Here is a 27,781-nt window from a genome sequence, read left to right as displayed (position 1 = left end):
CAATCTTAGCACAAATACGATTCAGTTTTTAGTCTCAATACAAAATAACAACAACAATCATCAACATTACACAGCACTGATGTCTTGAGGAAAATAAAACAAAACAAAATAATAATAATAAATAAATAATAGAAACAACAACAGCAATTATTTTAAAACAAAATACAAACTCAACTTTACTCAGCAACATATAAACGAGCAAAGACAATAATGCTGCTGGTAGATACTTCTTTTTGTTCTGCTGTCATTTTACTCTACTCTACTCAGCTGCGAACTGCTGCTCTACTACTCACTGTAAAATAAATACAACGACAACAACAATTTGTTTTTTACTTCTATACTACAACAATTGACTGGCTGGTTGGTTGGTTGGTGGTATACTGCAGCCAACTGCCAACACATCTGATCATTATTTTATTAGTTTTGAAACAGTCAAGATACAAAACAAAAAAATTCAACAAAAATTAATAAACTGACTAAAAAATATCCTCCTCAAGTTAAAATTAAAAAATACTAAATAAATAAAAATTATTAACTAATAATATAAGAATGATTATACAAAAAATAACATTTGACCACAAGAATTAATAAGATATTTTTGTATTTTAAAAATAAAAAAAAGTTTAAAAAAAAAATAAAATTGCAATAATCAGCTTGAACAAAAAAAAATTTGTAGAAATAATAAATTAATTAAATACAAACAAACAAAAAACTACATAAGAACTTAAGCACTATTAGTTAAACAGAAACAGCTGTGAAATAACAAGAAAAAAATACAACAACAACAAAAGTTTTATATACAAAAACTTTACCAATACATTGAAATAATAAATAAAGAGATACTTTTGCACATAAAGATACAAAAAAATAAATAAATAAATGTAAATGCAGTTTTTAGGTGATGTGATGATGATTATTTCAACTAAAAGTGAAGAAAATTGTTAAAAAAAACAAGAAGATTAATTTTGAAAAAAACATAAACCATTTCAATAAAATTGCGTTTTAATTAAAAATATTATTGAAAATATTTATAAACAAATAAATAAACTACTAAAACATTTTGCGTTGCTTGAAAATTATTATTATTTTATATAATTTAATAACAAAAACAACTCAATTAAAAATTAAATATAAAATAAATTACTATATTATATACCTACCTACAACTACAATTTGTTTAAACTTATATACCAAACAAACAAATGTATTCTTTATATGTTTATAAAATATCTTGTATGTATAAGTGAACAAAATATATAAAAACCAAACAGAAAAACAAAATTATCAGCTGCCAACTAGAAAAAACTAAAATATATAACTACAACAATAATAATAATAACAAAAATTACAACAATTGTTACTACTACCTACAAAAACAAATGAAATGAAATAAATTCAATTTCATTTCATTGCTGAAACAAAACTACCTCAAAGAAAGTTTAAAAATTTAATAAATAGAAACAACAACAAAAATAAATATTTTACTCTAAAAAAACATTTTTTATATACAAAAAAAAAGTAAACAAAAAACCTCAAAATATATATTTTATTTTTATACATACATACATACATATATGTATATTTATACAACAACAACAACTACTGCAACAACTACAACAACATTCTAGTAAAAGAAGAAGAAACAGAAGACGTAAAGAAAAGCAAAAAATAAAAAATAAAAACTACAACTTTTATGTAAAAGATACAAACCAAAATTAAACATTAACAAATTAAATAATAAATAAATTAAATAATTTGGTAATCATATGTAATATACATACATACATACATACATGCAAACACATACTACAACAACTACAACCACAACAATTACCAAATAAAAAACTACACTGACAGAAATTTCGTTTTATAAAATTTAAGGAAATACATGAAAAAAAGTGAAAATATTTTGAATTTCGTGCTAAAAGTAAAAAAAACTAAAAAAAAATTCCTTAATATTACATTGAATTATAACTTTACAATAATTGTTAAGAAATTTTCAAAAAAAAACTCCATATTTACAAAAAAATTTAAAGAATTTTTTTTAAAAAAAGTGTTAAAATAAAAAAGTTTTTAAAACAAATGAGAAAAACAGTTAAAATTTTGTACTTTTTATATGCATAAATCCAACTTTATAAAAATTGTTGAACAATTTTGAATTATTTTAAAACAAGTAAGAGTGCTTATTATTACTATATGTATTCTATAAAAATAAAAACCTATATACCCTTCACCTTAGTAAACTAAAAAGTAGTGCAAAATGTGTTAGTAAATTTGTTTTCTAAGGAAAATTTTTATAATTATATTCCAGTTATTCCTCAAATGTTTTTTTTGATTTTCAGAAATATCTAATAGGAATACAAATGGAAATTTCTAAAATACAAATAGAAATTTCTGAAAAACAATTGGAAAATGCTAAAACACAATTAGAAACTTTTTAAATATAAATAATAAATTCTGAAATACAAATGGAATTTTCTGTAATACATGCAATGGAAACTTTTGAAATATAATTGGAATATTCTGAAATACAATTGGAAATGGGTGTAGTGTTTTTTTCTGGAAATTGCAGACCATTGTCAAAATTATTTATTTTTGAATTAATTCAGGATAGATATTAAAAATTGTCATTAATATTAATCTAGATTCTAGAATAATTTATATGATAGATTGGGATTTTATAAGAAATTTTCATACTTGATAAAATTACTTTCTTATATCTCGGTAGATTTTGATATTTTTCAGCCAACATTTTTATTTGGTGAACTTCTAAAACTTGATATTTGTGAAATAGTTTTAGGTGAATAAAACAAGCAGAATCAGTCCACTATTCTACTTTTATTACGAAATTTATCCATAAATTATCTAGATCGTTTGGAAAAAGTTTGTAATAATCAAATTAAATTTTATCTCTCAAACATTTCATTAATGAATTCATTACGAATTAATTCATAGGCTTAATTCCTTAGTACATACTTCAAAAGTATTGAATTCATTATTTTGAGAATTCATTCTTTATAGAATTAATTCCTATTTAAATTTAAATCCATTAAAAAAATACTTTTGACTTTTAAAACTTAAAAAGTAGCAGATGCAAAACCGCAAAAGCGATAAACAGCTTCTGCTCCTTTTTAAAAGAAAAATATCAAGTTTTAAAAGTCTTTTGAAGTACTAAGGAATTAAGCCTATGAATTAATTCGTATTGAATTCATTACTTACTTTTATTACGCAATTTGTCCACAAATTATCAAGTCTTTGAATGAAGCTAATGAATTTGTTTTGTTGGAAAGGGTTTTATGAAATAAATTGCTGACATTTATAATTCTGAATTAAGTGTTTAATGAATTAAGCAAAAATTTAATTAAATAATTCGATAAATTTGGCTGTGATTTTCAATAAAGTTAACTTAAATTGTGATATGTATATATCGATGGCTTAATATAAAAAGGCCCTAACTCGTGTTTTTTTAAGTCGAGATGTTTTGGTTAATTATGATATATAATCAACCCATTTATCGAAATAAACGAAAATCTGGACTTACAAAAAAACGAGTTAGGGCCTTTTTATATTAAGCCATCGATATAGTTGTATAGAATTTTGGTTACTAAATTTTAGTTAAAGAAGAGGTAATAGAGATTTTTCGCTCATATCTTGGCCATTTATAAAACAATTTTGATGATTTTAAATAGCACAGTTCCTGACAGTACATCGATTACATGGATATAAAAATTGAGCAGATAAATTATGTAGGGGCCTTGGAAAGTTATTTAAAACTGATTGACATCATTATATCCACCACTCTATTATTCTTAGTTGGATATTTATTTAAATTTCTACATATTTTCAAGTTGAAATCTAAAAATCCAAATTAATTTTGAGAAATAACAAATTGAAATTTAGAATAGCAAATTAATATTGAGAAAAAAATAAATTGATATTGAGAAAAATCCAATTGAAATTGAGAAAACGGAATTAATATTAAATATTTGTTTTCTTATGAAATACATACTATGAGAACTAAATTTAAACTGAATAGAAATATATTATTTCTCAAGACCTGTTTCACGATGTCGAAAGAAAAATGATTCGAACAAATTTGTATAAAAACTATTCGAAAGAATTTAAAAAACTGAGTGTTTTTCATACAAATTTTTTCGACTCATTTTTCTTTCGACATCGTGGAAGAGGCAGTCAATATCAATTTATGTTTTCTCAACTTCAATTTGTATTTTTTTTGAATTTCAATTTTCATTTGCTGAATATTAATTTCGATTTCTGAATTTCAATGGGATTTTTCTCAATATCAATTGTTATATTCTCAATTTCAACTTAAAATGGTGTAGTTTTGATGAAGTCAATTTCTGTTTTTTTGTTAAATTTTGTTATTTATATCTCAGTTAATTTTGAATAATTCGATAGCGATTTTCAAAAGATTATAAGAACTGATATTTATTTAAAAATTTTACTCAAAAAAAAGTCTTTCGCTCATATCGTTGCATTTGATAAAACGATTTTTTTGATTTCCAATAGCAATGTTCTTGGAAGTGACAATAAAGCCTTGGAAACCTAGACCTAGATTGACATTGTTATATCTACTTTTCTATTTTTGTAGAAATGTAAATAAATATTGGGGAAATTACAAATGGAATGTCAAATTTACATACATATGTAGATATATATTTAGTATTTATTTGGAATTAAGGTGAAGGGTATAATAAAAATTTGCGACAACACCGTTATAAATATAGTTTTGAATATTTTGAATTTAAAAAATGTTTAAAAACATTTAATTAACTCCAATTAGCTTAACTAATGTAATTCCAGTATTAGTTAGACTTTTTTTAGAGATATTCAAATAATATTGAAATTTTGAAGGATTTCATAACTAAAACCTATGAATCTAACTAGTACTGGAACATAAATATATAACGATTTTAAATTTATGACGGTTTTGTCTCAAATGAGAAAGTGTTTTATTAAAAATTAAATTTTTTCCAATAATTAGATAGAAGATTTGAAGAAAAACCTTAAAAAGAACTATAAAAGAGATAAATTATTAAATTTGAAGAAGAAAAAACAACAACAACAACATCTACAAAAATTTGGAAGCTGAAAGAAACACAAAATTTGCAGTCTAACTATATAGGTACATACATATAAAAAATATTGAAAATATTTAAAGGATTTTATAAACAAATCTAAAATATTTAAATACAATAAGAAGGTTTTAAAATGAAAAGACTTGCTGTGTAAAAATGTTTCTTTTCAAAAAGAAAAAATAACATTGACTTTGGTGGCTACTAACAAAACGCTTATAAAACAATTACTTCTGCCAAAAACAACAACAAAAACATAGAAACGTGTTTAAATTTATTTAAAAAAAAACAATAATTTATTACAAATATAATAATAATAAAAGTGACATTACAAAACCCAGAAAGAAAAAAAAACGTAGAGTTTTTTTTTATTTTTAATTTCATAAGAAAACAAACGATTATTGAGTTTAATAATTTAATTTATTTTATACCAAACCAGAACGTGAGACTTTATTAAAAAGTATTGAAATTAAAAATTTTGAACAAACTACAACAACACAAATCGTGTGTAAAGAAATATAGTTTCCTATTCAAATAAATAAAAAATTAAAAAAAAAAAAATATCAAACATATGAACGTTATGTACTTTTAATACATAATATACTAGATACATACATACATACGAATGTACGTAAAACAATAATAACAACAACAACAAAATATTAGTAAAACAAGAAAAAAAATAGTATTGTGTATAGAAAAAATTATAAATAAATACAAAAATAGTAACATAGATTCACCTTGAAATCGTTTTGTGTTCACTTTGAAGTGCAGTTGACGTTTGGGAGCTTAGAAAATAACAAAAAAAAAAACACAACAAAACATATAATAATATATACAACAACAACAGCAAAAAAAAAACATTAGCAAAACAGGAGGAGTAGCAGAAATAAATAAATAAAATAAATAAATTTACAAACCAGTAGATTTGAAATTTTATATACAATAACTTTTTTTTTATTTTATTTTCAAATCTAACAGAAATTTTAAAACAACCTCATTTTATTTATTTTTTTTTGTATCTAGCTATAAAAACAAATACAATAAATATATGTATACATACAACAGCAACAACAACAACAACTTCAAAGACTCATATATCAGCTGAATTACAACAACAACAACCACAACAAGTAACAACAAAATTAACTGCATTAAACCAGGAAAAAAAGCATACAACACGAAAAAAAAACTCCTCTGGGTCTGACTAATCTTTTTTTTATGAATTACTCATACTTTTTTTACATACAACAGCAACCAAAACGTACTACATTTCTACATACATATATAAACGTAAACGTATGTATATAGTTTTATTTTATATACATTTTCAATTCTCTACAACACTGCCACCAAGGAGACTTTTTTTTTAAATATACAGTTCTTGGTTACACTAGACAATTTTTGCTAAATCGTCAAAAAAAAAGAAAAAGAAATATTTTAGAAAATTCGAAATCACTTAATATCAACGTGTTGCCAACCAACGTCTGTCTGTCTCTCTATAAATGTAAGTGAGTGATTATGATTATTATGAAATTTGAACTTCAAAATCCAATACATTTAACACAAAAGCAACCACAAGAACAGCAAAATTTTTTGTAAAAATTTTATAAGAAAAAAGTTATACATAAATTGAATTGAACATGATTTGTGAATCATTTGGAATCAATGATTTTAAAGCAGACGTTATAGAAGAAGATTTAGTAGAGATACCAATCACAACAACAACAACGGCAGCAGCAACAACTGGCGAAATTACCATAAATCCCTATATGATCACGGATTTGGAGCAATCGTTGATCGAGGAATTAATCGAAGAAGATTTCAAAGAAATTATAGAAGAAGACGAAGAACAAGCCCAAGAAGAATTTGAAAATAACTACAATATAAGAGAACAGCAACTGCTACAGCAGCGGCAACAACTACAACAACAACGTATAAAAATAGAAGAAATAGCAATAACTAAACAAGAAGTGGAAGACGTAGTAGAAGTAGAAGAATTAACACAAAATTCTTATACATATGAAAGATTATTACTACAGCAACAACAACAACAAGAGCAACTGCAGCAGCAGCAACAACAACAAGAAAAAGCTTTAATTATACACTATAAGGAAAATTTAATCAAAGCAAAAACACCAACAACAGCAGCGAAAAAATTTAAAAAAACTTTAGCAGCAACTGCCAATATTAGTCATAATAAAGTTACAGCTGGTAACATATGTACAACAACAAAAGCAAAAAATAAATATAAAAAACAACAAAACAACAATAAAACTGGTACCACCAACAGCAACAACCATCACAATATTTTTAATATTAACAGCAACAGTAACAGCAGTAATACAAGCAATACCAGCAGCACTGCTACAAATAGCAACATCAGCACTAGCACCAGCACCACCAGCAGCAGTAGTAATAGCAATAGCAACTTAAGTTTAACTAAAACCTCAAATCTAAGTACAACATCTACTACAAAAACCCTTAATACCGATGATAAAATAAAAATAAATTTTGAAAACAATTTAAATTTTATAAATTTCAATAAAAACTTTACAAACAGCAACAGCAACAACAACAATAACACAAATATAGTAAATCAAAATTTATATCAACAAACCACCAAATCACCACAAATTATTGTTAAAATGGAACAACAATTGCAACAGCAGCAACAACAACAACAATTGCAAATGCAAATGCAACATCAACAGCAGCAGCAACAACTAAATGTTGTCTTTGGCTCAGAACGTGTTAATTTGAACTCAAGTACCCCGTATTCAGATGCAACTCAAGTAAGTACAACCAACCAAACCCAACCATCCATCCATCCATCCAACCCACCAACACTCACACTCATACTTAAATGTTTATTATTGTTGTGTTTTCAATTTATTTCGATTTTTTTTTTTTTTTTTTTGTAAATACAGCAGAAAACAATATTTTAAAGAATAATATACAAAATTAACAACAACAATAATAATAATAAAAACCCCCACACTTAAAGACAAATATACATACAGACAGACAGACATTCAAATATATATTTATACATACATATATGCATATGTATGTATGCATATTAAGGTGGCCCCCAACTCAAAGGATCCTTACAAAGTGTGTTTTTTTAAATTTTGAAAAACTTTAAAATTTCAAAACAAATGTTTTTGATCAGGCATCGGTGCAGGTTCTTTATGACAGGCGCGGATACATGGGAGAAAAAATAGGAAATTTCGCCCCCAAAACCGAAAAGTTTTAATATAAAAAAGGAAAAAATGTAAAATCAATTTTAATTTATTTAAAACCCTTCCCCACCCAAATGGTTGACCTGGATCTGAGCTTGCTTAAAATGTGTAGCTTTGGTTTGTCTATTTTCAAGGTTCAAAGTTTAAAGTTTATATGAGAATGGTTTAAAATGGTTAAATTTCAATTGTATATCAGCCCAATTATGAATAAAAAAAAAAGAAAAATGAGAAAAGGGAAAAGGGAAAAAACTTCCGGGAAATTTAAGAGTACTAGAGATATATTCGGCTGTGCCGAATCTTATTTACCCTTCACCATATTATACTTCAAAATAAAAATTTTAATTATTTTTAGGTAAACAAAATTAATTTTTTTTTCAATTTTTTTGAGAAAAAAAATTTTCGAATTGTTTTTTTTAAATTTTAAAAAATTTTTTTTATTGTTTTAATATTTAGCGAAAAAAAACTTTTGGTGAAAAAAAAAATTCGGGTTTAAAAATATTTTTTCTGATTTTGACCCATTTTAGGTCCAACTTACTATGGTCTTATATACGTCGTTGGTCTTTGAAATATCTATCATTAGATATCCATATTGTCTATATTAATGACTTAGTAATCCATATATAAGTCAAAAATCGAGGTTGTGCTGGGTTTTTTCCTTATATCTCAGCCATTTGTGGATCGGTTTTCCCCGAGCAACCAAGCCGGAAGACTTCCGGAGATATTGATGTATGAATTGTGTATGTAAATTATTTGGGGGCTCCGGAAAGTTGATTTCAACAGACAGAAGGACATGGCTTAATCGACTCCGCTATCTATAAGGATCCAGAATATATATACTTTATAGGGTCGGAAAATTATATTGTGGAAATTACAAACGGAATGACAAACTTATATATACCCTTCTCACGAAGGTGAAGGGTATAAAAATGATTTGTTTCCTAATATTTCGAAGAATAATCAAAAAACTTCAAATATATCTCAATAAGCATTTTTACTGGAATTCAAGTGGAAAGCAATTGTCATTCAAGCCTTGTATTATAGTCAAGCAATTTAATTATAGTTGTATTACACTTTATATCAATGGAATTCTGCAGTAAAAAGTAAACAAAAATTCAAGCCATTTGTTTTTTGTTTGAAAAATATTTATAATTTTTTCTGAAAATATTAATAAGCACTAAAGCCCCAAAAATTCAAGCACTTGAACATTTTGTTGGAATTTGATTTGAATGCAAATGTTATTATAGGTCTGTTCATTTACTTTCCCAGTATATACTTGCAACGAGAGAATAAAATCAAAATTTACAAAATTACTCTTTTAAATTCTCAATAATAGTAAAAAGTAAATGAACGCTTTTTCAGTAACAATTGTTTTAAGGAGTGAGATCGAAAAATTCTTAACACACGTTTTTCATTACATTTTTTAACCCAAGTATTATTTGAATTTTTTTTTGATCAAGTTACCTTTGAAAAACATGTCAGTTATTATGTGTAATGTCAATTATATTAATTTTTTTGTTAATCTGATTAAAATGAGTGACCAGAAAAAAGTGCGTACTGAAATTATTAAATATTTTCAACAAAACCCAACTTGGTCTTACAAAAAGTTGGCCAAGCATACAAAGGTCTGCCGTCAAACTGTTTCCAATGTTATTAAACAGTACCGGGAGAACTTGTCAGTTGATAGAAAACCTGGTTCAGGTAGAAGGAATGGTCCACATGATGTTTCTAAAGCCAAAAAAATAGAACGCATTTTCAAAAGAGCTCCCAACACATCCGGTAGGAAAGCAGCCCGGTTAGCTCAGTGCTCGGACTATTTGGTACGAAAAGTTAAAGCTAATGCAGGTTTAAAAACATACAAGGCTCAAAAAGTTCCTGACAGGAACGCTACTAAAAATTTAGAGGCCAAAAACAGAGCACGGAAATTGAAGTCAAGTTTTATAAAAAAATATTCTTGCTGCATAATGGATGACGAAACGTATGTTCTGGCAGATTTTTCGCAACTTCCAGGTCAAAAATTTTATGTTGCTGATGCTCGAGGGAATGTTGAAGAAAAGTTTAGGACCCAAAAGCAGACAAAATTTCCCAGAAAGTTCTTGGTATGGCAAGCAATATGCAGTTGCGGCAAAAGAAGCCACTCATTTGTTACAACGGGCTCTATAAATACCGAAATTTACATCAAGGAATGTTTACAAAAAAGGCTGCTTCCATTCATAAGACTTCATAATGTGTCCACTTATTTTTGGCCTGACTTGGCATCCTGTCACTATGGCAAACAAGCCCTTGAGTGGTACAAGAACAATAATGTGGTATTTGTACCAAGAGAGGCAAATCCTCCAAACTGCCCGGAGCTAAGGCCAGTGGAGAGATATTGGGCTCTTGTTAAAAGAGAATTGAAGAGTACAAAAAAGGTGTCCAAAAGTGTGGTAGATTTTAAACGGAGATGGACTACATGTTCGAGCAAAGTGACAGAAAGCACTATAAAAACGTTAATGGAAGGGTTTCCGAAAAAGGTTCAAAATTTCATCACTAGTGATTAAAACTATAAAAATAATTTTTTTTGTAAATTGTAATAATAATTTCAATCAAATAAAAAAAAAATTAAAGCTGTAAGTTTAGTGGTTTCTTTTTTATAAACATATATGTATGTTAAGAATTTTTCGATCTCACTCCTTATACACACAATTTTCTTATTTTATTCCTTTTAAAATGTATAAATACTCACATTTTCTTCAATTTTATTGATAATTCTTTTTTTTGACATTTTTTCACCACAAAAATAAAATTGTAAATAAACAATAATACAAAACATTTGAAATATAAGCTGCTAACTATTACTAGTTCCAAATAGAACTTGTAATAGTTTGCAACGAGAGAACACTCTCTAAAATTTATACGCTCTTTTTTCTCTACTTGCAAGTTTTTTGAGTTAATGAACGCTTTTCCAGTAACAATTGTTACTAACTAGTAACAACTTTTAGTTATTGAACAGAGCTTATATTTCAAACTTGAAAATTTAATTATTTATGCTTCCTTTTTTACTGGAGAATGCTATTGAAATAAAGTGTACAACTGTAATCAATTGTTTGACTTTAATTCAAGGCTTGAATTACACTTGCTTTCAACTTGATTTCCAGTAAAAATGCTTATTGGGTCAAGTTCAAATCAAATCAAATTCCAAATTTTCAAGTGCTTGCATTATTCGGGCTTTAATGCTTATGGGAATGTAATTTTAAGCATATCTTTGTAATTAGTTGTAGGACGTATGACTTAAAAATTCGAGATTTTTTATTCAACTTGTTAGCTTTTATTTTGAATCATTTGTACGACATAAATTTATTCAAGGTATATGAATTCCGAGCCAATAGAACTGCTCATCTTTTGAGGCCAGGAACGAATAAAACCAATGTCGGATACTCTGTTCCGTCGTGAAGAACAAATAGTAGTCGGACGGGGCAATGTCTGGACTATAAGGCAAAACTTTCCAACCACTTCTTTCTAAATACTTTTTAACAGGTATTGCAACACGGGGCACAGTGCTTTGTTCAATGGACAAAAATCAAAAACAAGATTATGTCTTTGATGTTAATGAAATTTATATTTTTCAATAGACAACTAAATAACTCATTCGTGTAAAAAAGACATTTTTATAAATATCTCTTTTTGTCGTCACTAGAGGTCGCTAAAGTTAGTACATTTTCAACATAAATTTTATGGAGAAAAATATATTTTTTTTATGGTTAACTAAAATCATTGTTAAAAGTTCGTTTTAAAAGATATAAACTCGCGATTGGCTGCAAATGAAAGAATATGAATGTGGAATTATGGAAAATTACTGTTTTTGTCAAAAAATTTTTAACAGTTTAATCTGCGCAATTTTTAATAATTAAAATTTTTTTTATTGTAAGCCTGAAATTCTAAAACTTTGTTGGAATATTAGTAAAATACGTGTTAATCTATTTTGATTATGTTTTACTATAGAATAGCCATAAGTATTATCTATAAGAAAATGTAATCATTAGTTGTCCTTTCGTATGAAAACTATTAAAATTTTGTTTTCGTTTAAATGTATAAATTACAATTTCGTAAATTTTCAATTTGATGGTTTTGGGAAATAGCTCCAGATTTTTGGTTTTTTATAAAATAATACCGTTTTTTCTTTTAAATAACTAAGAAATATTGCGTTATTTAACAAAAGTAGTTTAATGGCATAAAGTGTATTAATAGGTCTTTATTTGGTTCATGATGTTGTATGTTTTTTTGCTGAAATCAAAAAAAAAATCCAAAGTTTGATTTAATTTTGAAAAAAAACATGTTAATCAATTTTAATTTTTCTTTAATTTTATCTAATGCCTATCTCTTATTTATTATAATGTGAAATCATTATTTGTCCGTTTTGACTAGAACTTTAAAAAAAATTGGTTTTTGATGGCACCCATAAATAATACATTTTTACCGTATATGTAACTCAATAATTTAATATAACCTACATAGCCTTAGATTGAGATATTAATATGAGCTTCTGCTGATATTAGGAACACTTAAAATATAATCCAACATCCAGTTTCTAATTTTACAGCTGAACCATAAGGCTATCAATACTTGAAAATGTCCGTCCATCCGTCCTTCCGAATTTAGAAAATATATAAACTATTTCAGTATTTTTTTTACAAAAGGATATTTGGCAGTTATGTAAATCCTTGCTAGAATTAAAATATTAATTACTAAATTAATCTGATATTATAAGAGAACAATAATTTCTGAAAATTAATAATTTTATTCAGGTTCATAGGTTTTTTAAGGAAAAGGATGTATGGCAGCCACCCGAATCCTTGCTGCGATTGTAATAAAAATTTTCACAAACAACAATAGCTTTATTAAAATGATTATAACCAAATTGGTTCCAAAATAAGAAACGATTTTTACGAATTTTTTAAAAAAAAAATTAGATGTTATACAGGATATTAAAATCTTGATGTCTTGGAATTATGAATATCCTTCCGATAAAATTTTCATAACTTTGCATCTAATATTATAAGACAACAATAATTTCTGAAAATTAATAATTTTATACAGGTTTATAGGTTTTTTAAGGAAAAGGATGTATGGCAGCCACCCGAATCCGTGCTGCGATTGTGATAAAAATTTTCACAAACAACAATAACTTTATTAAAATGACTATAACCAAATTTTAAAATGTTAGGAGTATAACTGTGAATTTTATTCAAAATTATATGTTCAGGATATATGGGAGGTACCCGTGTCCTTTCACGGATTTTTTCAAGAATTATATTTTTTCTTAATCTTACCAAAAGGTAATATTCCACTAATTTTTATTCGTCTGCAATAACTCCTTCTATTTTTGTCCATTGCCTATATGAAAACAAAGCACTGTGCGGGGCCTAGCGTAGTCATAATTAAATATTACAGCTGTTGTTGAGTTTTACAACAATCTTCATGGAGTTATGCCTCCAATTCTTGGTCTTCAAACATGTTTGGCTGGCCTGGGCAATATTTGTCTTCCTTATCACCTCTAAACCGCACAATCCATTTCTCGCATGTTGAAACCTTTAGTGAGTAATCGGTGTGTTTCAGAGGTTCTTTTTTACAAATTAAAGAAATAAAGCAAAACTTCCCCCATATGACGCTTTGTTGTCGATTTCATATAAAAGGGGCGACCCTAATGTTAATATGTAAATAAGTTTAATGCATTTTATTATAAACATTTGTTAAAAGTATGTATTTATGAATGTATGCATGTATGTACAATACAAATACAGCTGTTGTCCGCTAATTAGAAACGGGTCAAATATGGTGTGATCCCAATAAAAATTTGATAACTTCTGACGTTTGATATTTGTATTTTACTTCCTTAAATGCAAATTTAAAATCTATCTATTTAATTGCACATCATAAATAAATATGTAGAATAAATATCCCATGGTAAGCCAACATGTTTCAAATTGCATTATGCTGAGATAAAACTTTACTGTATATAAGGATTGCTAAGGATTTGTTATTAAATATAGCTTAACTCATTTACATGATTTTAATATTAATTGCCTTTCCAAAAAGTATTTCGGCTTTCAAGATTATAGGAAGAGAAAATAGTAATAATTTAATGAAATAGTTGTTAATTTTCTTCTATAACTTATTTGAAATTATAGATGATTAATATTATCGGGGGTAAGACGTTCTAGATCAGTGATCGGCATAAAGAATATTTGGATTTTTTCTATGTTGTAGTCTGAACAGCTATTTGTAGTGATTTTTGTTTCTTATTCAATAACGTTTATGAACTTCGTTGAAATTCGTAGTGCTTACAGATAAAAAAAAACCATATCATGTTCGCTCCCTGGTGGCTATAAGTACCGACCACTGCTCTAGCGTCTAGACTGACCAATTGTGTGCTTAAACTATGACTTACGAGTTAACAGTGTTAGTTCACATTGAAAATTATAAAGAATATTCTCAATTTAATTCTAGTTTAGCAATGAAATGTTTTTTTTTCAAAACCCCAAACATAAATAGTAACTGGGTGGGGTGAATGGCTCAGTTACTTAAGATATCTGTAATTCTAATTAGCTGACACCCGTTGTAGATTTACAATATTTCGTATATAAGTTTACACATGTACATTTGTCTGTATGTAAATATAATAGCAGACATACTCACTTTATTCTACACACAGTCATACGAAAATCAGCAAAAATAAAAAATAAAAATAAAAATTGTAAAAAAAAACAACAACAACACCACTTTGGACACATAGATTTTTATTAGATATTGCGCGTCTCTACCCAGTATACAAAAATGTTTGTTTGTTCATTCGCCTGTCAAGTGAATGAACTTTTTGTAAACTTTCGTTATGAACTTACTCATTTGATTGAAAATCAATTCAAGGCAAATTTAAATAAATGTTAATGCACCTTTTTTTTTTTTGCTTTTTTTGTTGAAAAATAATAATAAAACAACAAACAAATACATATACAAAATTATAAATAAATAAAACACTATAGTTAAATTTTAAACCTTGTAAAACAAATTAAATCAAACAAACCTACATAAACTCAATTCAACTCAACACAACTCGCTTCAATTTTTATTTTTTCAATTTGAATTTTATTTACTCAGAAATTTATAAACAAATTATTACCCTCACCCGCATGTGAATTTGCCCCGTTGAACGGTAGTTTTTGGTCTATTGTCAATAAAATTTTGTTTATTTTACGAGTATTTCCCAAACAATTACATTTAAATTTATTTTTAAATTATGTCCGTAAAGAGATTAAGATTTTGGTTTATGTTTCGTTTCAAGTTTAAATGTTTAAACAAATTAAGTTAAACAAATAAACATTAGTTTGTTTATCTCTCAGTAAAGTTCAATGTAGTGTTAAACTAAGTTTAAGGCTGCTCATTACGGTTTATTATAGGGTAACAATTTAAAAGTACTTTTGTATATTGGAGGATTTTGGGTTATTTTATGGTTTAAAGAATTAAGTAAGATCTTTATTTGCAATAAATTTTTTTGATTTATTAATGGTTTATAATAACTAGTTTGTTTTGAATTATTACTAAAGGTTTCATATTTATCTCTAACAAGTCTATTTGATTTTAAAACTAGTATTATTTTTATAACCTGGTAAATAGATAAGGTTTTTATACCTTTCACCATGAATGGTAAGGCTATAAAAATAAGTTTGTCATTCTGTTTGTAATTTTCATTTGACACCACATAAAGTATATATCTATGTATATGCTGGTACACAGCGTAGACGATATAGCCATGTCCGTCTTTCCATTGAAATCAACTTTCCAAAGACCTCAAATAACTTATATACATGATTCATACATCAATATATAGTCCAACTTAGGTTGTTATTGGGACTTAAAAATACTGAATTTTTTCAAATTTGTATCTTTTATTTTGAATCATATTTGGCCCTTAGGGCCAATAAATGAAATAAATAAAATAAATAACAATATATGAGGCTATCAGCTCAAAAGTGGTGTAACCCCAAAACATTTACTTGCTGGTATATTCAACTTACACCACTTTTGCTACATTATTTTGTTAAACTATGCTCTGTGCAAAGCTCAATCTGCTTTTGCCCTTACTTACCCCACTTTTGTATTAATAGTTGTTAATATAAGGTCTGTATGTAACACCAGATTAACAACTAAAAAAAAAATTGTGGGTTACACCACTTTTGCGCTGATGGCCTCATATATGTATTCAAAGTATTCATTCGGGCAACATATGGATTCCGAGACAAAAAAACTGCTCATCTTTTAAGGCCAAGAATGAATCAAGCCAATTTCGGATACTCTGTTTTAAAGTGAAGCATATCCCAGAGAGAGCTTTGTGCATTGATCGAAACAAATGGTACTCGGACGGGTCAAGGTCTGGACTTTTTAACAGGTATTGCAACATGTGGCCGAGCGTTATCATGATGTATTATTACAGTTTCATGTCTGACCTTATATTCTGGGGGTTTTTCGGTCAATGCTCGCGAATCAGTTGCGTTCGGTACAGGTTCCCTGTGATGTTTTGGTCAGATTTCAGCAGCTTATAATAGATAGGACACTTTTTCTCCCATCAAATACAGAGCCTTTCCTTAGCTCCATGGATATTTGGCTTTGGTGTCGATTCGGCTGTTTGGCCAGGCTTTATATACGATCTCTTACGCTTCGGGTTATCGTAATGGATCCATTTTTCATTGCAAGTAAGGATTTGTTGTAAAAATGATTTTTATTTATAGCGTTCAAGCATCATTTCGGACATGCAAAATAATTTTTCAAGGTTTCTCAGCTTCAATTCGTATGGTATCCAATTTCCCTGCTTTTGGATAAGTCCAGCTGCTTGTAAACATTTTGAAATTGCTGATTGAATAGCTCCCAATGAGTTTTACAACAATCTTCATGGAGTAATGGCTCCAATTCTTGGCCTTCAAACTTTTTGGGCTATCTATGTCTTGCGTGTCAAAAACACCTCACAAATCATCTCTCGCACGTTGAAACAGATGAAACACATTCACCATAAACTTTGGTGAGCAATTGGTGTTCTTCAGCGGCACTTTTTTTTCTAATTAAATAAGTAAAGCAAAACTTCCCGCATATGACGCTTTGTTGCTTAAAAATTCTACATTTTCGAAGCAAAACAAAATTCCAATAACTAAGTGAGAATAAATGACAGATATGTACCCTTCAAAATGTTATATAAGTTATTAAACACAAAAAAAACGCGTTCAAAAGATACGCCATTTGTAAATCCCACATTTATAAATCAAAATCATAACATTTCTCTACTGGGTTGTCAGATTTTTTTCACTTTCATCGTTAAATTGTATTTTCGAAATCGCTAAAAGTCGCTAAATTTTAAAAATGTTAAAATTTTTGATCTTCAAAAGTCGCCAGAAATAGTTGAAATTGATTGGGCTTTAAAAAATACATAAATATAAAGACTTTTTCAAACTTTTGAACTTAAAGTTTATCTTTGAACATTTGATTATTCTAAGCCCCACTCTTAGGAGTAAATTTATTCCATATTTTAACTAAAGACTTTAAAAATATATTCAAACATCGTTAAATATAATAAAATGTAGCCTACAAAATTAAAAATTCTATAGAGAATGTAACCACAAAATTTAATTTACATTCAATCTTTCCATTTCAAATTTAGAAATATAATCAGTTTTTTTTTTCTATATTTTCATATAAATTTGTAAAGATTTAAAGAAATTTTAAGCCAAAACACCCAATTATGTTTTTGCCATTAGGTTTAAAAATCGCCGGAACTGACAGACCTGTTTCTCTCTATGCTGTATCTGACCAGCTATTAATTCCGATATTGATTAATTTTTATGAACTTCGTTGACAGACAGATAAACGATTATGTTGGGCGCATGGTGCAGACCTTTGGTCTAGACTTTAGAGACACATGAAATTTCTAATAATTTGAATATTTTTCAACTGATTTTTAAATAAAAAGTCTATTATTTTCCTTACAAACATCAGAACCTACTACAGGGTTGGGTTTAACATTATCCAATCATGTTTATGTTGAGCAGAACATGTTACTAAAATTAAAAGTAGGAACTTATTGTTTCTATGAATCATAGCAGCCTTCCTCAATGTTTATTGGGTTGGACTAATGCACTGTGTCATACACTCGTACTATGAGCTGAATAAAATAAAACTTCTGGTTGTTACTTGTTAAAGCTTTTTATTTTTATTTCTATTTTTTATTATGTTTGTACGTATGTATGTATTTCATTTTGGAACTTTTCAGTTTCTTTTAAACGCAAATTAAGTAGAAGTAGTAAGAAAACTATAAAATAGAGAGAACAACAAGGAGAAATAAGTACAAGTTTAAAGAAGGCAAATGGAAAAAGATACAAACTCAAACACAGACAGAAACCGAAACAGCTAAAAAGAACCCTGTCTTGTCCGTGTCTATAACTATGTCTGCGTCTGTGAATATTCAATAACCTCAACAGTGGTGGCTTTAACTATTATTACAAAGTTTAAAGCTGACATTTCGTGGCATTTCTTTAATGACTCCTCTTGCGTATGATTCACGCTCACACGCCACCTTAAAAACAAAAAAAAAACTTAATGTTTTTAGTAAGAAGAATGAATGAAGAAGAATTAAGTCTGGTCTTTTAAAATCATTTAGAATCAAAGATTTTTGTTTGATTTATTTTTTTATTGGCTGTCAATGTCTGTTTGTTAATAATTTTACAATAGTTTTAATCTTTTTATATTTACAACAGCGAAAACAAGAAAAAAAAACATATGTATTTTCATTTGATTGCTGTGATTCATACATTGAAAATCTATGCTTGTAAAATGTGAATAGTTAGAGGATAAATGAAGGTCTTAACCCTCAAATGTGTGCTGGCCATCAAATGGTGACCTTTATGAAGTTAAATAAAAATTAAAACAATTTAAAAAAATAAATAAATTACACAAATAATTTGTGGTAATATGAGGTGAGGTTTTCCGTAAACATTAGATAACAACTCATTCATGTATTCTTAGAGTTGGTAATAGAAAATTGAAATAAATTTGCAAACAGGAAGGAAGTTTTAAATAAAATGTAATAAATTTATTAATGGTTTTGAATTAAACAGAACCATATGTCCTAGTTCTCTTATGCTAAATAAAATTTAATGAGGCTTTAGATTTTTATTTTAAAATATTGCAAGTACAAGTAACATCTGTCTGTCTTTCTGTCTGCCTGTCTCATAATTATTTCTAGAATGTCGATTTGATTTTTCAGTTTTCTTCAATTAAGGTGTCTCTGCCTGCGTCTGTCTCATATTTAAAAAAAAACCTGCATATTGCTGATATACATTGTAATATTGATGATAATCGTTTAAAAATCACTTCCTGGTTTGATAAGACTTTTTTTCAATTTACTACGTATGATTAATTGATTTAAATAAAATCAAATCAAATGAAATTTATATTGCATTTCATTGCATTGCATTGCATTACATTACTATACAAAATATTTCACATTTTCTGTTTTTTTTTATTTAGAATTTTAATTAATATGGTGTTATTTATTTTATTTTTTATTCACTTTTTTAATCGTTGTGTATTGAATATGGCCTTCATGCATTAGGCACATGTAGATTAATATCTGTCTGCACGAGCTGATCCATGACATCTGTTTTTGCAATTAACTCTATTGAACTTTCACTTAAGATCTTGATGATTTAATGTCTCGAAACTCTCATACAATCTAAATAGTAATACAATAATTGATCTAAATCCGGGCTATAATTTAGATCAATTACTGAAACTCTCTAACAATTTAAGTAATACAACAGTAATTTATCTAAATCGGAGCTATGATTTAGATCAATTACTGTATTACTATATAGTTTGTTAGAGAGTTTAACTAGGAACTGAATATCTAAGATATAATTAGTATTTACCCCAGAATTTAACCCATTTTCCAAATGTTTTATACTGTCTTTAAAAGTTTCTTTAAAATATATAGATTAAATTTCGATTATTCGTTCTCAATTATTCGAATAATTTTTTATTCGTTGTCAAATATAATTTTTGAAAAAAATTTTGTTATTTTACAAATTAACAGACAATTTTGTAATAAACTACTTTTTGTTTAACTGATTATTCGTTTCTAATTAAACGAATAATATTTTATCCGCCAAAAAATTTGGTTTTATTGAAAATTTTCCATAATTTTTTGTGATTTATAACAGGTTTTTGCAAATTTTAAACAAAAAAATTCCGATTATTCGTTGTCAATTATTCGAATAATTTTTTATTAGTTGTCAAATAGAATTTAAAACAAAAAATTTTGTTATTTTACAAATTAACAGGCAATTTTGTAATAAATCACTTTTTGTTTAACCGATTATTCGTTTGTAATTAAACGAATAATATTTTATCCGCTAAAAAATTTGGTTTTATTGAAAATATTCCATATTTTTTACGATTACAACAGATTTTGCAAATTTTAAAGAAAAAAAAATTCGATTCTTCGTTGTCAATTATTCGAATAATTTCTAGTTCATTATTAAAGTTGTATTTTATATTAAAAAATTATCTTAATTCACAAATTACTAGAAATCTTTGTAATAAATAGGTTCTTGTCTCACCGATTATTCGATGAAAAATATTCAAATAATATGTTTGGACCAGAAGCTCCATATCTTGATGTTATGCCTCAAGGGAAAATTTGGACCGGGGTCCCGCAGTGCACGGACCTCATTCCTAATATGAATTTAATTTCTTTAAAAAACAGCTGACTATAGCCTTTATCTAGCACAGCGGGGAATCAGTGAGCCCCAGGACATTGTCCTGTCTGGATCATTGGTGAGGTATCTTCGCTGAGTACGCTAAGGCTGTGGTTTCAATGGCTACAGTAAACGTGTACAACTATATTTGTTTTGCAATTGGATAGGCCCTTTAAATAGCTTTAATTTGATATTATTAATTGCAAACACTGTATTTCATAAAACCAAAAATAATGGAAAATGTCATATTTTTGCATTGAAATTGATGTATAAGATTTTCTTTCTCTAGCTTAAGTTACACTATTTTAATTAACAGCTTAAATTTAGTTTATTTTCAAAGAGCAAGAAACTCTTAATATCGCTTTGAAATTTAATGTAATTTTCTAATTGTTTTATTACTTTGAAACTTTAAGTAGAAAATAATCTACAAATTTGTTTCTTCGCCTAAAAATTTTTAGAATTCCATTAAAAATGTCAAATGTTGCAGTTCATTTCAGAAATGTTGAACCTTGTTTTGTGTTCATAATAAGGTTAATGATCTCCAGTTATTTCATTTTGTCTTATTGCCTTTAAAATTCTGGCTAATAAATCATTTTTCCGTTGAATTATTTCAAAATAAAAAAAAAACTGAAATAAAACGAAACATGATGATGTCCCACCCCCAAAAAATGAAAAAAAAAACAAAGATGAGTTTGTTTTCCCTTTGTGTGTAATCTTTTCAAGTTGTCCTAGGTTTAAATGCAAGTGTCATTGGCCTCCTGTACAAAAATTATACTACAGAACCTTGGAGTGAATGTTTTATTGTGTTTCTTTTCTGCCGCTGGTGTTTTTATACTTATTTTCATTTCATTTTCTAGAGAGAGCTGTATTTTTTGTTGTTATTAAACAAATAATTGCATTTTTATTAACACAATTTGATTGTAACTAAAAATACGAGTAAAAATAATAATAATAAAAGTACTTAATAAAAAAAAGACAGCGAGACGGGCGGACGGACAGAGAAATTTACACACATGTGTCGTATATTTTGTTGTTTTATTAATAATTAGGTAATTTACTTTATAAACAATAATAATAATAAGAATAATAATAACTTGACAACAACAATTGACAATAACATTGGCAATGGCAAGTGTTAAACAGCAGAAGAGAGAATTAATAATAAATAATTTCACAATCCTCCTCTACTATTAAAACGTAAAATATTGTCAGTTCAAAAACCTTTGGCGCAGAGAAAAAAAAAACAGCTAAACGAACTGAGCAACAGCAAATATAATATAAAATATACCTACTCAAATTTAAATTGTCAAATATAATTTTGGGAATTTTGTGCTGTTACATAGTACACATGAATGTAAAAATACGTAAGAAAAAAAGGTCAAAATCCTACAAAAGGTTAATATGTTCTTAACCCCACAACTGTCAAAAAAAAATGAATAAAAAATAATCAAAAATAACAACAACAACAGCCATAATAGCAATAACATTTAATAGCACATCCCCCATTAATGATGCCTCAACAATACTCGTCACGAATACAAACAGAACCATGAATGAACAACAACGAACCCATCTTAATTTAGATTTCTTAAACTGTAGTATGTAACGCCAACTACAACAACAACAACAATTACAATAATAACAATAAAATACATGCAATTTTTTCCCTCTACTACGACTGCTATATAGTTGGATACGTTACGATCACAGCTGCCAGATTAATTTTATGAAAACATTGGCATAACTTAAGAAAAATCGTAAATGTAAAAAATACTGACACAGGTTTTTAGATAAAAAAAATTATATTATTTTTCAACATAGTCTCCTTTGAGCTCTACACATTCGGCAATATTTTCATCCCCATAGGTATTTTTTCAAAATAGTAGGTATTTTTTGTGAGATGATTTCATCGTTGGAGTCAAATCCATTTTCAATGAAACACAGGTTTTTGGATAAAAAATAATTTTATTTTTCAACATAGTCTCCTTTCAACTCTAAGCTCTTCGACCAACCTTCTCCAATTTTTGTATCCCTTCCAAAAAATAAGATTTGTCGAGGTCATGAAAATAGGATTTTTTGTGTGATGATTTCATTGTTGAAGAGAAATTTCTTTCCGACGAGATATTTCTTCAGGTTTGGCATAAAGAAATTGTTACTCGGTGCTAAATCCGGAGAATTGCACATGAAAGCATCCTTGCATTGTCCTGGTGAATAAACTTTTTCTTGGCTAAATGCGTTCGTTTTATTTCAAATCAATATTTAATCAACCTAATAAGTTGGCTTAATATTCTCCATTGATTAATTTACCCTTTTGAAGGTAGTCAATGTGGATGAGACCGCGGGCATACCAAAAAACGGTCACCACGTTTATTGGCTAACAAACCCACCTTGACCTTCTTTGCCTCCGATTCACCCCGAGAAACCCACTGTTTAGAAAGCTGGTTTGTTGTGGCGGATCCACGTTTCGTCCACGGTTAGGAATCAGCGCCTAAACTCTTCCATATCGCAGTTCAAGGCGAATTTATTTACAAGGTGATGTCGGTGGCGAATTTAGGCAAATATGAGCGAATTCATGAATGTATACATGGAATTTGACATTCGAAACAATGAGAGAGTTATTTTGAATGGCAAACTCCATATATAAAAAATTGATGAATTCGCTCGTATTTGCCTGAATTTGCCACCGAAATCACTTGGTATATAAATTCGCCTTGATTGCAGTTGAACATCGCCAAACACTCCTGCGAAGTTGTCACACGATTGCGTTTGTGGTCGATAGAGAGCAAAAGCGACACACATCGTGCGGAAAGCTTTCTCATACACAAGTGATCATTCAAAATTGAAACCACTGAGCCATGTGAGATGCCTATGGCTTTCACAATCGTTTTTTTTTACAATTGTTTCGGGGCTAGAGACCACAACTGGGCTTCCAGAAAGTTCGGCATCTTCCGTGGAACAAAATTCAGTAAACCACTTTTATATCACTGAAATTGTTGTTGCATATTTCCTAGTATTTATCAAGCTTAGCCTTGGTTTGAGTGATGGTTAGTTCCGCAAAAAAAATATGCCGAAATTCACCTTTTTCCAATATCTCCTCAAATCACAAACTAAATGACGCAGTTTCTTCAAATTTTGACAGGAGTCAACGACAGAGGCATGTTGCAAGGAGCAGTATTGGCCTTTCAGTTGAGAGCCGGGAGGACTTATTGACCCCTTATAGTTTGACATTTTTATTTAATGTTGTTGTGTTTTAAGGATTATTTTAGTTTAGAAGGGCTGTGTGTGTACTGTAAATTACACTTTCACTCGGAGACCCATGAGATCATTTTTAGAGTCTAACCGAATTTCGGTTACGGATTAACCAAAAATCGGTATTCGTTCAAAATTTGTCCAAAAAAAACAAAAATTTTTTAAAGGGACAACATAAGTCATGGAATTTTAAAGTGGAAGCAATTTTTCAGTTAAAAAATCGTGAAATCTGGCAGGATTGTTTACGATATGAAAGCGAAATAATATAAAATAACAAACACCAACAACAAATTGAAAACAGAAGAAGAAGAAAGAATAGTAGAAGAAAAAAAAACAAATACAAACACAGACATTACACCAGACGTGCATAAAAATTCTCTTATACACTCATAAAAATACGTTTTTTTTTTTTTTTTTCATTTATTCCTTGTTATTATTGTTATTTTAGTAAACAATATTAAACAGTTTTATACCCTGTGAATTTACACAAAAAAACCAAACACCACAACACTGCCTCTGTACTGACTGACACCAACTATGCACAATATAAGTAGGAATATTGTGTGTTCTTGTACTTACTTGCACTCCTCGTACTACTGTGCTGTGGTCTGCTCTGCTCTGTTCTGCTTACGTTCGCTGCGAACTCTAGTACGTTTAATATTTAATACAGATGCCGTTCGCCACAGTACGTAGGAAAGTTAACGACCCTTTGCAAGGCCGTAGAATCTTTTTTTTCGTAAATTCGTTTTTTTTATTTTCATACAATTTATTTTGTTATTTTGGAATCTCTCTACTTTGATAAATTTAATCATGCGCCACTCTGCACACCTCAAGTGTGGGTACGACGACGCTTGCTGTTGTGGTTGTAATTGTGGGCAGTGGTTTAAAAGAATTTAAACTGGATTTAGATGAATTTCCCTATACTTCCTTTCGTTTTTATACATTTATTGAAGTATCGCCAAATTGGAATTACTGCGGAAATATCGATAGTTAAAAATCAACTTTTTAAAAATTCTTTGTTTCAATTGTTATTATAACTCCGAAACTACTGAGCCGATTGAAACGCAATATATATAAGGAAATTTGTACATCAATCCAAAGGAGAACATTAACTAGTCAATTTTATGTATCTCAAACTAAAAACTAAAATTTCTATGAAAATGATCGAATTTACTTAAATGTGAATAAATTCGAAAAGAATTCATCGATTTTCATGATCGATATTTTATTTTGTTCCTATTACATGTGGCTTTGCGATAAAATAATAAATATGAACAATTTCTGCCATTTTCGATTTTTCATGATTTTTTTTAACAAAAAAATTTTCTATTTTCACGTAAAAAATATTTTTTTTGCTTCAATTTGTTATTATAACTCCGAAACTACTAAACCGATTGAAACGCAATATATATACGAAAATTTGTGCATAGCATGGGGAAATTGTTTTTAAAATTCAATCAATCGAAAAGAGAACATTAACTACACAATTTTATGTATATCAAACCAAAAACTAAAATTTTATGAAAATGATCGAATTTACTTAATTGTGAATAAATTCGAATAGAATCTATGGATATTTATGATCAATATTTTATTTTATTCCTATTACATGTGGCTTTGCGATGAAGTAATAAATCTGTAAAATTTTTGCAGTTTTCGATTTTTCATGATTTTTTTAAAACAAAAAAATTTGCTATTTTCACGTAAAAAATATATTTTTTGCATAAATTTGTTATTATAACTCCGAAACTACTAAACCGATTGAAACGCAATATATATACGAAAATTTGTGCATAGCATGGGGAAATTATTTTTAAAATTCAATCATTCAAAAGAAGAACATTAACTACTCAATTTTACGTATATCAAACAAAAATCGAAAACTTTGTGAAAATGAGCGAATTCACTTAATTGTGAATAAATTCGAAAAGAATCCATCGATTTTTATGATCAATATCTTATTTTGTTGCTTTTACATGTAGTTTTGCGATAAAGCAATAAATCTAAACAATTTAAGCTGTTTTCGATTTTTCATGATTTTTTTAAAACAAAAAAATAGCTATTTTCATATAAAAAATATATTTTTTGCTTAAATTTGTTATTATAACTCCGAAACGACAGAGCCAATTGAAACACAATATATAAATGGATTAAAGGTTATGTAAATCTCATATTTTCTAAGTTTATTTTAATAACATCTGACTAACCCTTTTTGAGTTATCATTAATTATGTGGAGAAACGTCTAAAAAATTTATAATTTTTCTTAAATTTTTTTAAAAAAAACCTGTGCATAGAATTTAAAATTTGGACCATATTTGTACTACTGGAACCATAATACATCAAAATTGCGTAATGGTTTAAAAAGCCTTTAAGATTTATTCGATTTTGTTGCCTTGTGTCATATATTTGCCAGAAAATCGAATTAATTCCTTAACAAATCTGAGGAGGAGTTTTGAATGTAGTACAATTTGTGGTTAGAGTTAAAATACAATATAAATATGTAACTGCGTATCTTTTAGAGTAGATGAGTGAGTGTAAGTCTGCATATCTATATCGGAATATACTCGCAGTCATAAGTATGTGTGAGTTTTATATACAAAACAAATGTATCCAAAGTCTGGAAGTTCTTTGAATTTAGTCTGGCAGCAGTATTGGTGGAATTAAGTATCTGGCGCTGTCTGTGTCAGTGTCTGCAGACACAGATACACACATTTATACATCCATATGTATCTATGTTATTGGGTGTGTGTATGGACGAGTAATTGAGCCGGTGTCTGAGTATTAGTCTGAATAGGAGTCATAGTCAGAATGTTATGATGAGGATGGTAAAGTAAAGGCAATGAATGGTTGCTGGTGGTGATGATGATGATGACGATGATGCGTATGAGCGACCTGCTTGCCTGCCTGCCTGCCTGAATGACTGACTTACGTTTTGTAGTTGTAAGTAACAGCTTAAAGGATGATTTTGAATGATGATGATGATGAGATTGTTGTTGCTGCTGATGATTGAATACTGTTTAGTACGATGAATTGTATGGATGAGTGGCTGGCTGGCTGGTTGGTTCACTCTCCGCTTTATGTTGATTTTGGTTTAGTTCAGTGGCTTGCTTGCTTGTGTGACTGACTGACTGTATTGTCTTGCCATGTTTCGGGTAAATGACTGTATGGTGCCAATGAACTCTTGAACCTTGATTACCGTTACCTGCTAAATAAAAAAACACATACGAAATACGAATTCCCTAGATATTAATGAGCTCGTAGTAAGTAGTTGTGTGGCTGTTTTGTATTCTGTTTTAGTAGTTTTTGGGCAAAACAGCAAACGATAGAAACACACAAAACTGAAGAAACCAAAACCTATTTAGTACATAATTTCAATTCATTTCTTTCAAGTTCTTTGGCCTGTGAAAAGGAAAATCC

General features: G+C 28.2%; 1 protein-coding gene across 2 annotated transcripts in view; it reads left to right on the top strand.

Annotated features, from left to right (window-relative positions):
• The first annotated feature begins 1,137 nt into the window (after positions 1-1,137).
• Positions 1,138-27,781, top strand: part of Sox14 (Sox box protein 14) — a 43,625-nt gene continuing 16,981 nt past the window's right edge. Inside the window, exons 1-3 of one of the 2 annotated variants that reach the window (XM_065514323.1) lie at positions 1,138-2,173; positions 5,006-5,146; positions 6,123-7,891. In XM_065514323.1, coding sequence (XP_065370395.1) covers positions 6,740-7,891 — 1,152 coding nt within the window. In that variant the 5' untranslated portion in view covers positions 1,138-2,173; positions 5,006-5,146; positions 6,123-6,739. Of the gene's footprint in view, positions 2,174-5,005; positions 5,147-5,193; positions 7,892-27,781 lie in introns of those variants that run through there. The other variant, XM_065514322.1, reaches the window with a different exon arrangement.

Source organism: Calliphora vicina, chromosome 5 (genome assembly GCF_958450345.1).
Source record: "Calliphora vicina chromosome 5, idCalVici1.1, whole genome shotgun sequence".
Lineage (NCBI taxonomy): Eukaryota > Metazoa > Arthropoda > Insecta > Diptera > Calliphoridae > Calliphora > Calliphora vicina.
The sequence above is the reverse complement of the archived record's forward strand: the minus strand, read 5'-3'. Positions and strand labels throughout refer to the sequence as shown.